The 13,413-nt window shown below is 44.5% G+C and overlaps 3 protein-coding genes across 11 annotated transcripts in view; 2 read left to right on the top strand and 1 right to left on the bottom strand.

The window, feature by feature from the left end:
- Positions 1-7,324, top strand: part of sos1 (son of sevenless homolog 1) — a 43,526-nt gene extending 36,202 nt beyond the window's left edge. For all 3 annotated transcript variants that reach the window (XM_082536127.1, XM_082536126.1, XM_082536128.1), the window contains exons 21-22: positions 3,617-3,738; positions 6,508-7,324. In XM_082536127.1, the coding sequence (XP_082392253.1) occupies positions 3,617-3,738; positions 6,508-7,080 (695 nt within the window). In that variant the 3' untranslated portion in view covers positions 7,081-7,324. The remainder of the gene's footprint in view (positions 1-3,616; positions 3,739-6,507) is intronic.
- Positions 7,325-8,278: 954 nt separating this feature from the next.
- Positions 8,279-9,918, bottom strand: gemin6 (gem (nuclear organelle) associated protein 6). Its single transcript, XM_082536180.1, has 3 exons — positions 9,687-9,918; positions 9,122-9,514; positions 8,279-8,900 (listed from the first exon to the last, which is right to left on the bottom strand). Exons 1-2 carry the CDS (start codon positions 9,818-9,820, stop codon positions 9,139-9,141), a joined length of 510 nt encoding a protein of 169 aa, XP_082392306.1. The 5' UTR covers positions 9,821-9,918; the 3' UTR covers positions 8,279-8,900; positions 9,122-9,138.
- Positions 9,434-13,413, top strand: part of LOC309708282 (reticulon-3-B-like) — a 10,173-nt gene continuing 6,193 nt past the window's right edge. For 6 of the 7 annotated variants that reach the window (XM_082536174.1, XM_082536172.1, XM_082536173.1 and 3 more), the window contains exon 1: positions 9,434-9,537. The gene's annotated coding sequence lies outside the window, so the exon portion shown is untranslated. Of the gene's footprint in view, positions 9,538-11,410; positions 11,676-13,413 lie in introns of those variants that run through there. The other variant, XM_082536170.1, reaches the window with a different exon arrangement.

Raw genomic sequence — 13,413 nt, 5'->3', positions numbered from 1 at the left:
TATACCGGTATTACCGTGAACTGTATGATATGGCCCAGCCCAAGTTCTGGCTTTGCGGAGGGCTTTCTTATAAAGCAGCAAACTATTTCTCCAGGCTAAATGATGATCTTCTAATTTTGTGATACGCCATTTCCTCTCCAGCTTACGAGTCATCTGCTTTAGGGTAGGGCTGGGCGATATGACCCAAAATTCATATCTCGATATTTTTTAGCTGGATGGCGATATAAGATATATCTCGATTTTTTTTTTTTAAAGCCATAAAGTAAGAACAAAAAGAGAGTTCTTAGTCAAAGCTGTGTCCCAGATGTCACACAGGCACTTTTATTAACATAGAGCAGATGTACATAAAATTTACTCAAAAATAAATTATGAGCATTTATTAAATAATAATGCTCCATAAATAAAAGAAAACAATGTTGTTTTTGTGCATAACAAAAAGCTCACAATTGTGCAGTCAAAATGTAAACTAAAAGACGAGCACAATAACAAAGACAGATTTCACAGCTGCTCTGTTCCCAACTTGTACTGCGTGACTGACAGCATTGAGTTTGAAATCCACTTCGCAACCACGTCTCTTAACAGGTGCCATTTATGGTCCTTATACACAGTAGGGTAATATTACGTTGAAGCCCAGTACGTATCACTCCGCGAGGCTCAGCCGTAATGCTCCGACAATCCATCAAGCGGTGCAGCTCCGTAGCTTACCAAAGTCGTACTAAAACATTTTTTGACAGATTGCTGAGCGCCGTGTACCACATAAAATCGGTTCGCGGCCATCAAGCACAACCAGAATTCATACATAAGGCGCGCTGTCAACTTTTGAGAAAATGCAAGGATTTTAGGCTGTGCAGCACCTCTGGGCGGCATGGCGTTAGCGTGGTTAGCTCGTTAGCGTGGTTAGCTAGCTAACACATTGACGCCGTCCAGCCCCATGCACGGGGCGATGCGCAGTAACTCGTTAAAGGAGATTTGCCGTGTCCATCTTGTTGCTTCCTGCAGGTGAAGCGATGGGGGAGGAGGGGGAGTTGTGTTCAGTGAAGGAGAGGCGAGGCCGAGTAACGTAAAGACGAAAGTGGACGAAAGAGAGGCAAACTTGCGGCTCCACAAGTATAATTATAACGTAACATAGACTATATCGATATAAACGATATTGTCAGATCTTATATCTCGTATAAAAATATATCGATATTTTTTAAAAACTCGATATATCGCCCAGCTCTACTTTAGGGTACATGTTTGAGAATTATACCACGGAGTCAGGTACTTCTGATTAGAGACCTTAGTTTTCACTGGAGCTACAGTATCCAGAGTCGTACGTAGTGAGGAGGTAAAATTATTAACAAGCTAATCGACCTCTGTTGGAGTAGCGTTCAGATAGCTGCTCTGCTCTGTGTTGGTACAGGGCATTGGAGATGATAACAGTGGGTGGATTATATTCTTAAACTTAGTTACAGCGCTTTCAGAAAGACATCTACTTTGATAAAGTCTACTTTCCACCGCTGTGTAATCAATTATTGTAAATGTAAATGTTATCAGGAAATGATCAGACAGGAGAGGGTTTTCAGGAAACACTGTTAAATGTTCAGGTTCTATGCCATATGTTAAAACAAGATCTAGAGTGTGATTAAAGTGGTGGGTGGGTTCTTTTACATTTTGAGAGAAGCCAATTGAGTCTAATAACAGATTAAATGCCATGTTGAGGCTGTCATTTTTAGCATCTACATGGATGTTAAAATCACCCACAATAATTATTTTATCTGAGCTCAGAACTAAATTAGATATAAAGTCTGAGAAATCAGACAGAAACTCTGTGTAAGGCCCAGGTGGACGATAGATGATAACAAGTAAGACTGGTTTCTGAGTTTTACAGCTGGGGTGGACGAAGCTAAGCATCAGGCTTTCAAATGAATTAAAAGTCTGTCTTGGTCTTTCATTAATTAATAGGTTGGTGTGAAAAATTGCTACCACACCTCCCCCTCGCCCTGTGCTTCGAGGTTTCTGGTAGTTAGAATGACTCGGGGGTGTTGATTCGTTTAAACTAACATAATCATCCTGCTGCAACCAGGTTTCTGTAAGGCAGAGTAAATCAATTTGTTGATCAATTATTAAGTCATGTACTAACAGAGACTTGGAGGAGAGAGACCTAATATTTTGGGGGGTTTAATAAATTTGTCCATGTTTCTAGAAATGAGAGCTGCTCCATCCAAAGTGGGATGGATGCCGTCTCTCCTAACAAGACCAGGTTTCCTCCAGAAGGTTTGCCAATTATCTATGAAGCCCACATCGTTTCTGGGACACCACTCAGACAGCCAGCAATTTAAGGAGAACATGCGGCTAAACATGTCACTCCTGGTCTGACTGGGGAGGGGACCAGAGAAAACTACAGAGTCCCACATTGTTTTGGCAAAGTTACACACGATTCAATATTGATTTTAGTGACCTCCGATTGGCGTAACCAGGTGTCATTACTGCCGACGTGAATTATGATCTTACTGAATTTACGTTTACCCTTAGCCAGCAGTTTTAAATTTCCTTCAATGTCGCCTGCTCTGGCCCCTGGAAGACAGTTGACTATGGTTGCCGGTGTCTCTAGCTTCACATGCGCCCGGCGGGTGTGTCGCCGAGTGGGGAAAAACGGTTAGACACATGAACGGGTTGGTGGTGTACCTGGGGCTTCTGTTTTGGACTATGCTTCCTCCTCACCGTCACCCAGCCGCCCTCTTTCCCCAGCTGCTTGGGGTCTGCCGGGGAACAGCTACGCTATCTTCGGCTGCACCAGCTACAGGGGCCTGGCTAGCTATGGGTGAATGAAGGGTGCGAAGCCGAGTCTCCAATTCAGTAATCCTGGCCTCCAGAGCTGCAAATATGCTACATTTGTTACAGATATCACTACTGCTAAAGGAGGCCGAGGAGTAACTAAACATCTGACACAATGAGCAAGAAAGTGCAGGAGGGACAGGTGAAGTAGCCATGGTGCTAACGAGTCGGCTACGAGCTAAGCTAAGTTAGCAAAACAGTAAAGACACAGTGAGTGAATACTTTGGCTATAAGTTAGGTAGTGAGTACACAGAGTGTGCTTTGGATGAAGCACGTGAAGATTATACTATGAAAGAAGAATGTATATAAAAAATTTTAATTAAATTGCTAAGCAGATAAGCTACTCAGAAACACCACTGTGTTTGAGCAGGAACAGGAAGTGATACTCTACCGCAGAGCGAGCGAACACCAAGTGTGACAGCCTTTGTTGCCTACTCACCTCTCTATTGACCTACACTTTCAAACATACACACAAGGCCTACAGGAATATCTGGATTACGGCCAATCAGAGAGGTCCCGCCCCTGACCATCTCTGAATGGTTTAAACCACGATATGTGGATAATGTGTGTCTGTTGTTAATCACATGGAGACTTTCAGAGTTGCTGAGACTTTAAATTTTTTTTTTAGTCGCAGCATTGAGAAATTAGGTCGCATGTGCAACCAAGTTGGTCGCACTCTGGAGCCCTGAAGTACTTAAAGCGTGAAGTTAACGAGCAACAAACCAATCTGCTGCTGGCTGCTGTATGGTTCTCCTGTTCGTTCTCCTGGTTCTAACAGTGTCTATCTGGTAATTTTCAGGGTCCTCTTCGGTCTCCTCCATGGTGAGCTTCAGTCGGGCCTCTGAGGATGTTCCCGTTCCTCCTCCTGTTCCTCCCCGCAGACGACCGGAGTCGGCTCCTGCTGAGTCTTCCCCCTCCAAGGTACCCTCTTTGCTTTAGCCCGAGGAGCTTTTGGACTGCAAGAACGTTTCAGGGTTCCTTCTGTTCTTTGTGTATCACAGAGCAGCAACCACCAAATTCTTAGAACCTGTTTTTAGCTTCAAGCTGTTTATAGTCAAAGGAGCTTGCAAAGAAAAGCGTCTGGACTTCTTTAAGTTGCTTGAAGACGTTTCACCTCTCATCCGAGAAGCTTCTTCAGTTCTAAGGTCAAATGGTGGAGAGTCCCAGATATAAACCCAGTGGGAGTTTCCCCCCACAGAGGGACAAAAGGACCCCCTGATGATCCTCTAATCACATGAGCCAAGGTGTGAAACTGGGTGTGGGTCCCAATCAGCCAGAGTTTCAGGTGTGTTCATTGTGAAACCTGGCCCCACCTTATCATGCGAATTCCTGAGGTCAGATGGCCCAGGATGTGAGTGGGCGTTAAGGCGTCTGGGGAGGGATCTCAAAACTGGATTATAGATGGCAGAGAGTTGGTGTCGTAAACCCCCGCCTCTGTTCAAAGATGGTCGCTCACAGTGGACATAGATGCTTCTTTCACTCCTCTTTCAAACCATCTGTCCTCTCTGTCCAAAATGTGAACATTGGTATCCTCGAAAGAGTGACCTTTATCCTTAAGATGCAGATGGACTGCTGAGTCTTGTCCTGTGGAGGTGGCTCTTCTGACCTCAGGAATTCGCATGATAAGGTGGGGCCAGGTTTCACAATGAACTCACCCGAAACTCTGGCTGATTGGGACCCACACCCAGTTTCACACCTTGGCTCAGGCGATTAGAGGATCATCAGGGGGTCCTTTTGTCCCTCTGTGGGGGGTCACTCCCACTAGGTTTATATCTGGGACTCTCCACCATTTGACCTTAGAACTGAAGAAGCTTCTCGGATGAAGGTGAAACGTCTTCAAGTAACTTAAGGAAGTCCAGACGCTTTTCTTTGCAAGCTCCTTTGACTACGATGACCTGGATGACTGAGAACCTTCACAGACATCAAGCTGTTTATAGACCCGGAGGAGCGTTTCCTGTGGTTCTGCGGCTTTTCCAGCCCAGACGTGTAACCTCCACCTTGTTGTTGTGGGTGTAGTTGTTGCTGTGTCAACCTGGGGTCCGTTCTTCGTACCTCGCTTACTACATCCAAGATCAAATGACACATCCAAGATCAAACCATCGCGCTAACCGTGAGCTCGCTAATCCGGTTCTCCGAACACACCTGTTGTTGACGATTAGTACAGCTGGATGAAGTAATGTGAGATCACTGGGTGGCTTAACAGGGGCTATGCATCGATAGTAGAAACATTGATCGGCAACCCTTTGATTGGTCGGCGAAAATGTCCAGTATTTTTCGGCAGCAGAGCAAGAACTCTTGAGTGAGGGATTTCAGGAGTTTCAGAGTTTAATCAGAACACAAGGGAACACTGCAAAGGCTGCAAAAGCAAGGAGAGAGGGCTGGCAGAAAGTTGCTGACAAATTAAACTCGTAAGTAATTTAATAATAACAATAATAATGGATTGGATCTATATAGCGCTTTTCAAGGCACCCAAAGCGCTTTACAATGCCACTATTCATTCACTCTCACATTCACACACTGGTGGAGGCAGCTACAGTTGTAGCCACAGCTGCCCTGGGGCAGACTGACAGAAGCCAGGCTGCCATATCGCGCCATCGGCCCCTCTGGCCAACACCAGTAGGCGGTAGGGTAAATTTATTATATTACATTATATCCTCTTTCACATTAGAGCCACAACAGGACCCACTAGAACATGGGAACAAGTAAAAGTGAAATATAAGAATATTCTACAGAATGGTAATATTTATCACTTATATTGCTTTTAGTCTCTTGGAAAGAGACCCTGAAATAATCTGTTTGTTTGTTCATAACAGCAACCAAGAAAAGGGCAGAGCAAAAAAAAGACAGGTGGTGGTCCTGCACCCCCTCGTCAACAAGTTGGTTAAGTAAATAATATCCTCACGGGAATATCGATAGCTCTCTATGAGCACACTGTCGCGCTGAGCTAAAGGATCCTGTCTGTCCCGCAATATACGCTGAATGCTGGAAACTCTCCTTATCAATCTCGTACCTTCCTCAATGGGCTGCTCGCGTATACGGACAGGACATGGCTGCGACAGGCTTCCCAAATCCACCTTCGCTTTTATAGCCGTGGTCTCTCATCTTGATTACACGAAGTAATTTACTATTACTACTCTGAAATATGGATTACATCTGTAATAATCACATACATGTAATAGAATGTTAATAGTACACTTCCCTTTTTTTTAGGAAATGACCTGTATGTATCTGTGTGACATCAATAAAAGGATCAAGTACTGCATTATCTTTAGTTACATTGATGTTATTTATTTATGGTGAAACAGTGGAGGAATATCGCTGTTGCTTTCGTATGAATGACGCGGGCATACCTGCGTGGCCGCGATCTAATCCTGTTTACATAAAGTAAACCTGCTCCCCAGCAGGTTTACGCTTACGGCTCTGTTGCTATGACAGCAAGTCCCGGATGAGCTTCGGAGAACCGAACGATCCAAGATCACGCGAAATCGTCAACAATCTAATCCAGCTAACTTACTTAGCGAGGTACGAAGAACGGGCCCCTGTTGGCGTCCTGTTATGGTGTAAATGTAAACAAAGGTCTGTGGTGAGGGGAGGCGGGGCTGTTGTCTGACGCCGCCTTCTCAATTCAATCTTGATAAAGGTTCATTTGAATGTGACATTTGACACCCCCCCCTCCCTTCTCCCTCACAGATGGTGTCAAAGCTGGACAGCCCCCCAGCCATTCCACCTCGTCAGCCCACCTGTAAGCTCCACCCCTCTCGTTACTCGTCACTGTCATCATCACCACCTGACAGCCCCCCCTCCCTGCCTCCACGAGAGCCCCTCAGCTCCCCTCTACACCTCCTGCCCCCCCCTCAGGGTCGTCCCCGCTGTGACCTCCTGCCTCAGGCTTTCTTCCCCCCCAACATCTCTGGCCCAACTTCCATTTGCTCCACCCCCACCACATTGTCCTCCTCACCCCCTCTCCCTGCTCCTGTCACCCCCACCTCCAGGAAATTACCCCTGCCTTCTCCACCCCTCCCCCCACTCCCTCCCCTCACCTTGGATGGCCCCCCTGTGCCTCCACGTCACAGTGTTCCCAAACTCCCCCCAAAGACATACAAGAGGGATTCTGTTGGACACGCCCCCATGCTGGACACGCCCTCTGTGCGATTGGACAGCCTGGAGTTCCAGAGGGTTCAGGGACAGCTGATTGGACAGGCTGTGGAGGAGACTGAGTTAACACTACAGCTGATTGGATCAGAAGAAAGTAAAAATGTGTGATGGACCAATCAGGAAGCTCTGACTGCTTCGAACTGAGACTGACTGTAAAACAAAAATGTGCTCTTATTCTGAACATCTCTGAGCTCAGACCTCAGAGGGACGAGACCCTCAGGTACTGGCCTGGAGCCACACAGGTACTGCAGTGGTTCAGGTGGACCTGATGAAGAAGATGGTGGTGATGTCATTATTAGTGATGTAAACAAAAACAAGGGAATAAACATTTCTTTCACTGAGCTCGAAGAAACCTGGAATTCATCGGTCTTTATTTTACCTGCTGAACTGAACTGTGGCTGGTTTTTGTAGGTGGGCTCCTCCACATCTACTGCCCCTGCAGCAGCGGGTGGTCTTCAAGTCTGACATCATTATTCGTGTCTGGGTTCAAACTCTGCTTCAGGTCCAAACAATCACTGCAGCATCACTGAGAGTTAAAAACTGTCTAAATTCTTTCATCTTTAATAAAATGATCAGCGTTGCTGCTTTACCAGGTGTAACTATGAAGTTTAACATCCAGGCATCCATGAAAACAGGATTTATTAAATTCAATGGAGTTAGAAGTTAGCAGGAAGTTAGCTTGCCAGTTTCCATCTAAACATGATATAGCATGTTCTGACTGAGAGATTTATGAACAAATTTAAACGTACGGCTCTATCACTTCCAACATAAATGAAGACAGAAAACTAAACAGCAGTGACGTTTGTAAGGTTACTAAAGTTGGGCTAGCTGGTGTATAATGATGTGCTACGTGATCGCTAGCAACACAGCTATGTTAGCATAAACACAGTGAAGCTGGAGGATGAACGCTAACACTTTTCCGCTTGATAAAAATTAACGTGAGGGTTCCTGATGGTTAGAGACAAAATCAGTCGCATGGCAGGATGCTGTAAAAGGACCAAACTTCAGTCAGGAGAACAACTGAGATAATCCATCCACAATACGAGGTTAGTCATTATACTGCTGCATGGGCTGGGCTGTAGATAGGGTTTAAAAACTGAGCTTTAAAATGAACAATGGTAATAAAAACCGAGAGGGGACAATAGTGATCACTGACTGTTTTTAGGGGTTTGTTCAGATTAAACTGAACTATATACAAAGCACTAAAACATGTTAAAAACACAGACTTAATAAATGCAGAGTAGTTTGGGCCGGGAGCAGGATTCATCATGTCATCACTTAAAGAGCAGATAAGGTGGCGCTGGGCTGGTTTCAATTAACTTTATTGACATTGAACACACACAAAGCCCCAGGATACAAGTGTTTCTCTGCTCTGCATTCAACAAACAAAACCAAGCAGAGCATATTGAAATAAATGCGTGGAGGGATGGGTGTCTTGTTACCATAGATACAATAATTACCTTACAGTTTATTTACAGTGATTAGATGACTCGGTAGACGTTTCATCCCCATGTTTACTGAAACTGACAAAGATCAAAGCTCGTGGTTTAAGTTTGACTCCAGTCTGAATTTGTTTTACAAAGTATGAAACGACACGAAACTTTTACAAAAACGCTCCGGGAATCAGTCTGCAGCAAGTCATTCCCACAGGCGCAGGTGTCACCATGGCAACGGGCAAATAAAGAGCAGAACTCAGTTCTCCTCAGAGGACAGACCGGAGACACCTGATACTGACGCAGGTGATTCAGGTGATGTTCAATCACATCAGCGACATCCAGGTGTCAATGATTACAGCAGATCAATAATTATTGATTACTGAAGTCTGACAAACTGAAATCCGCCCGTGCACACCCTGACCCCGGGTGACCCCAGGTGAGCCAGCACTCTGGTTTCCTGGTTCATTGTGGTTGCTGCAGGTCTCTTCTCACCTGAAATGAAATTGTGCCTGTCACAATAAAACCAGTTTATCTTTTAAAATTATGCACATATTTAAAACTCCTCCCACTCTGACGTAACTAATCATGGCGATTGGTGACTCGTCAGTCTGTGGGACAGGTGAGTTTTACAGGAAGTGAGTCACTTAGAAACTCCTTTTATTTAGATTACATCTGCAAATGACAAAAGGGCGGAGCTCAAACAACACACTAACCTGGTGATTGGCCCAGCTCAGAGTGGCAACCCCTGATTGGTACAGTCCTGGATCCCGATAAGTCTCTGGATCCGGTCCAGGATGATCTGGTTGGAGCTCCTGCAGTCGTGGGCGCTATAGGGCGCAGCGATCGTCAGGACGCCCGCCACTTTTAGCTCCTCCCCCTCCTCCTCCACGGGGATCCGGTTCTCCTGCAGCCACCGCCGCACGGCATCCCTCCGCTGACGCAGCTCCTTGGGGTCCAGGCAAGGGGACGGCGGGGGGAGGAAGACCGACCGCAGACGCTTCGCCGTCTCATCATCAGCAGCCGCTCGCAGGACCTCCACCGCCTCCACGGCGTGACCCATCACCACCCGCACCGCCACCGCCTCACCAAAGGACACCAGGACCACACTGCAGGGCACAGGAAGACAAGGGTCAGAGCCACGTGACGATCAGGAGTCACACTTAAACTTAACTTAAACGAGTTAAGGTCAAAGTTCACAGGAAACGGCTGAAAAAAAACTCGACTCGTTCGTCACGATCAGCTGTTTGATTTACAAATTAGGCTCCACGTGCGCGTTACCTGGCGGACACCGGGTCCACGCTTAACAGCCAGCCGCGGTGCTCCTCGCCTTTTCCCGCTCTCACCTTCACCTCTTTGTTAAGGTAGTGAAGCCACCTGAGCGGACCCATGAGGGGCCAGCCGCACTGCATCATGGACCTCACGGTGCTGAGATCGATAGCTGAGCAATAATCGATTCACACACCCCTCCACCCCCCTGCCGTCTGCTGTTCACAGCTGTTAACGCTCCTGAGAAAACACAACACGGAAACAAAAGTTCCGCTTTAAGGCGTAAACTGAGCCGCGGCTGCCCCCTGCAGGCCGAAGCGGGCACAGCAAAAACATTCAGTAGAAGCGACTAGAAATAGAATAGAGACCCTCCGGCCAAAGCATAAAACATTAAAGAGAAACCAAATAAGAAGAAAAGTAATACTGCGAGCTCACAATAAAACAGCAAAAATAAAATAAATACGTTAACTGATGAAAATCCAAAACTCCTGAAATAAGTCCACAAATTTAATTTCAAATAAAATGTGACTCTTTAAAAGCTCAATAAATAATGAACAAGAAGAGTGAGAAAGGCAGCACGTTTCTGTTGGTGACAGCAGATTTGCAGCGGTTCACACTTAAACTGCAACATCAGCGAACAATGGATTACACTTTTGGTTGATATTGATCAGTCACACTTTATAAATGGCTTTAATTATAAAATGTATATTTATTTTTAACCACAGACGATAAGGCAGATGTTATTTTCATGTCCTTCAGCTAAACTTTTATATGGAGGTGATTCCAACACAGTGATGAATGAAAGCATGGATAGATGCCCACATGAACAAACATCATCCGAGCTCGAACATATCCGTGACCATAAAGCAGTCCAGTTTAGACTGATTTGAAATTATTTGGACAAATTCAGAATAAAGACTGTTGGAAACTAAATTAATCCAAAGTTAAGCCCTGAGACTTATTAACAAGAAAAACTATTTAAGAGTTTTTATGGAAATGAAATTTGATATCAGAAATTTTTCAAAAGGAAAATGCTTTCTCTAAAGACAAACGAGAGAGAAATTAAAATTATTTCTAGAATAATAAGATTATGTGAAAAAACAATTTGTCTAAACGATAATCTCACCGTCAGTCAGATGTTAAAGCTGTTAGGAGGAAACGGTGAGAACAGCGGAAAAAATGCCCAAAATATTTCTTTAGTTAACATAAAAGAAACTTTGAACAATGTTTTATTAGAAAACTCAGAATTATTCATTCAATATGTGAAAGTGAAAATAGTTTCCTAAATATATTTACCAAAAATCATATTTGGCTCATTCAGAAAATACAAATGGATAAATTTCTCCATAGGCAAGAAAGGAATTCCAGTAGTAGAGGAGACCGTAATGTGGGTCAGTTCTAACACTTCCAATTTCTCCAATCAGAGCTAAGTTTCAAATGATGCGATTCATTCTGTACATGCCAAATTCAGTTCTTCTATCACATGTGAAAAATTAGCACATTTTGGCAAACACGGACAATTTAAGAAGAAAAGAAGTAATTTGCTTGCGAAAAGTAAGTTTAAAAAAAAAATTTCAATTTATGATAGCATTATCTGCTTTGCAGTTAAACTCATCAAACTGAAATTATGTTATTTGTATGTCTATGGCGATGTATTCTGTGTAGGTCTTTAGTGCTAATGTTTTAGCTGTTGGCTGTAATGTTAGCTAGTTGAGATGGGATGGCCTTTATTTGTCAGTTGCAGTTGCCCACAACCGAGATGACAGACCGTACATACAATACACAAACATCACATTGGGGAGACAGGTCAGGCTAGGTAGCGAGGAAAAAAACATTGAAATATGTAACACAAAAGGATAATCCAGGAATCATCATCACACCATATCACAATAAAACACAGACAGCAACATGGGAGAGTGTTCCAGTGTGTACAGCTGATCTGGGACCGCTGCAATCTTCGATCGCACCTCCAGCTGATCCACTGTCCACATCGGATGGGAGGTAAACCTGGGAGGAGGTGTTGGATTCGGGGGGGGGGGGGGTGATAGTGAGGGCGTATCAGTATCAGTGTACATGTTTCATGCGTGTGCATTTGTGTGTGTATGTTTATCCCGTGTTCAGCTGAGAGAAAGTGTCATCACGCCCGGTTAAGCGAAGGTCTGGCGGCCTTGAAGGAGGGACAAAGAGTTCTGACAACAATCCTGTTATCATGGACGAATTTGTTGTTCCAGTCAGCTTCGACCTCGGCAGCCTTCAGCTGGCGCCAGTGGGATGGCCGCATGAGTGAAGATGGTGAATGTTTGGGTGTAGTGCGAACAACTGCATCCAATTTATGCACAAATTATGGAGTGCATATTAAAAAAGGACAGTTTCAGGGTATCCCACCCTTAGATAGAGATGGGCACACCTGACTGATGACACTGCAATTTTCCTGTCGAATACACACGATGTGAGCAGACAGCTACTTGTGTCAGGGCTGAAAATGAGTCTGTCTTATTACCTTTCAAACATTTAAATCTGTCAGAATTAATGGTATACCTGTTAAAACAAAACTACATATTTGGGTGATTATTGAAAACAATCAAAAAGGATGTAAACTTCTCCAATTTTTGCTCCTGTAACTCCTGTGTTACTGCCGAAGACTGGACAATGTTGCTTTATGACCAGAAATGCCCAAAGAGATCTCTACAGACTTACATCAACTTTGATTTGATTAATATGGAGAAAGAAAAGCGATCGCTTCAAAAGGATATTCCACATAAGGCAAACAAAAAGATGGTCTGGAATGACCTCACGGCACAAGCATAGTCCCAACCAATGCTGGTGGTGCATCTTTTCAACAGCTCGAATCACATAATGAAGCATTGACGTCATTTCAGAGAGTTCATCTTTGGTCACATGATATTCTGGAGCCCGACACGGGCTTCTTTTGGACACGCCCATGTTCAAACGTTTCATACAAATGAGTTTTTAATCAAATAACCGTAAAACAGATGCACCACACCGATAGCCTGATATTAAACAGAAGTTGCTAATGCAGAGAGGGTGATCACAGTGAGGCGGCTCATTTCAAGCTGCTGTTCATATTTTTGGCCACCAGATGTCACCAAAGAGGACTAAAGCGCCTCGAGTAGTGAACCATCTTGGTGGAGGGACATGGTGCAGGTTCACCGAGCAACCCCCGGCCTGGACGCGCTCTGCTCAGCTTCGTTAGCACTTTTAAGATGATCATTATTCTGGTGATTTGTGACACAGAACTGTTTTTTAAATCACTGCTGCTGTTGATCTCTAAGGTGAGGCATGCACAGTAGATATTTGAGACTGAAGTTTCCTGTCCTTCAGCCTAATGGAGCAAATCACTGCAGTCATCCCAGTCCAAGCGAACGTAGTCTGAGTGATTGAACTAAAGTACGCTGAACGTGCTGCTCATAAAAACGTTCCTGCTGTGAATAAAAGTAAAGAGTAAACTCTCACACTCCGAGTGTCACCTCCTCCTGACAGCTTTAGTTTTCAAGCTCACACCTGCAGACTCACTGCTGTTTATGGTTGGAGAGTAAATATAAAAACACAATTCCAACAAGTCTGACCTGAGGTCAGCAGGTACAGTGCAGGTGTGGTGTTTCAGGATCAGACATTAATGCTTGTACAACAACAGCACTGCTGTAAAACTGCCAACAGAAAACAACCAAGAAATGAAGCCGACAGTCTGTTTATTGTTGATTATTTATCACTGATGCTC

Source organism: Aulonocara stuartgranti (assembly GCF_965226115.1).
Source record: "Aulonocara stuartgranti genome assembly, chromosome: 6".
Classification (NCBI taxonomy): Eukaryota; Metazoa; Chordata; class Actinopteri; order Cichliformes; family Cichlidae; genus Aulonocara; species Aulonocara stuartgranti.
Note: the sequence above shows the minus strand (reverse complement) of the source record. Positions and strands in the feature narration are given on the sequence as shown.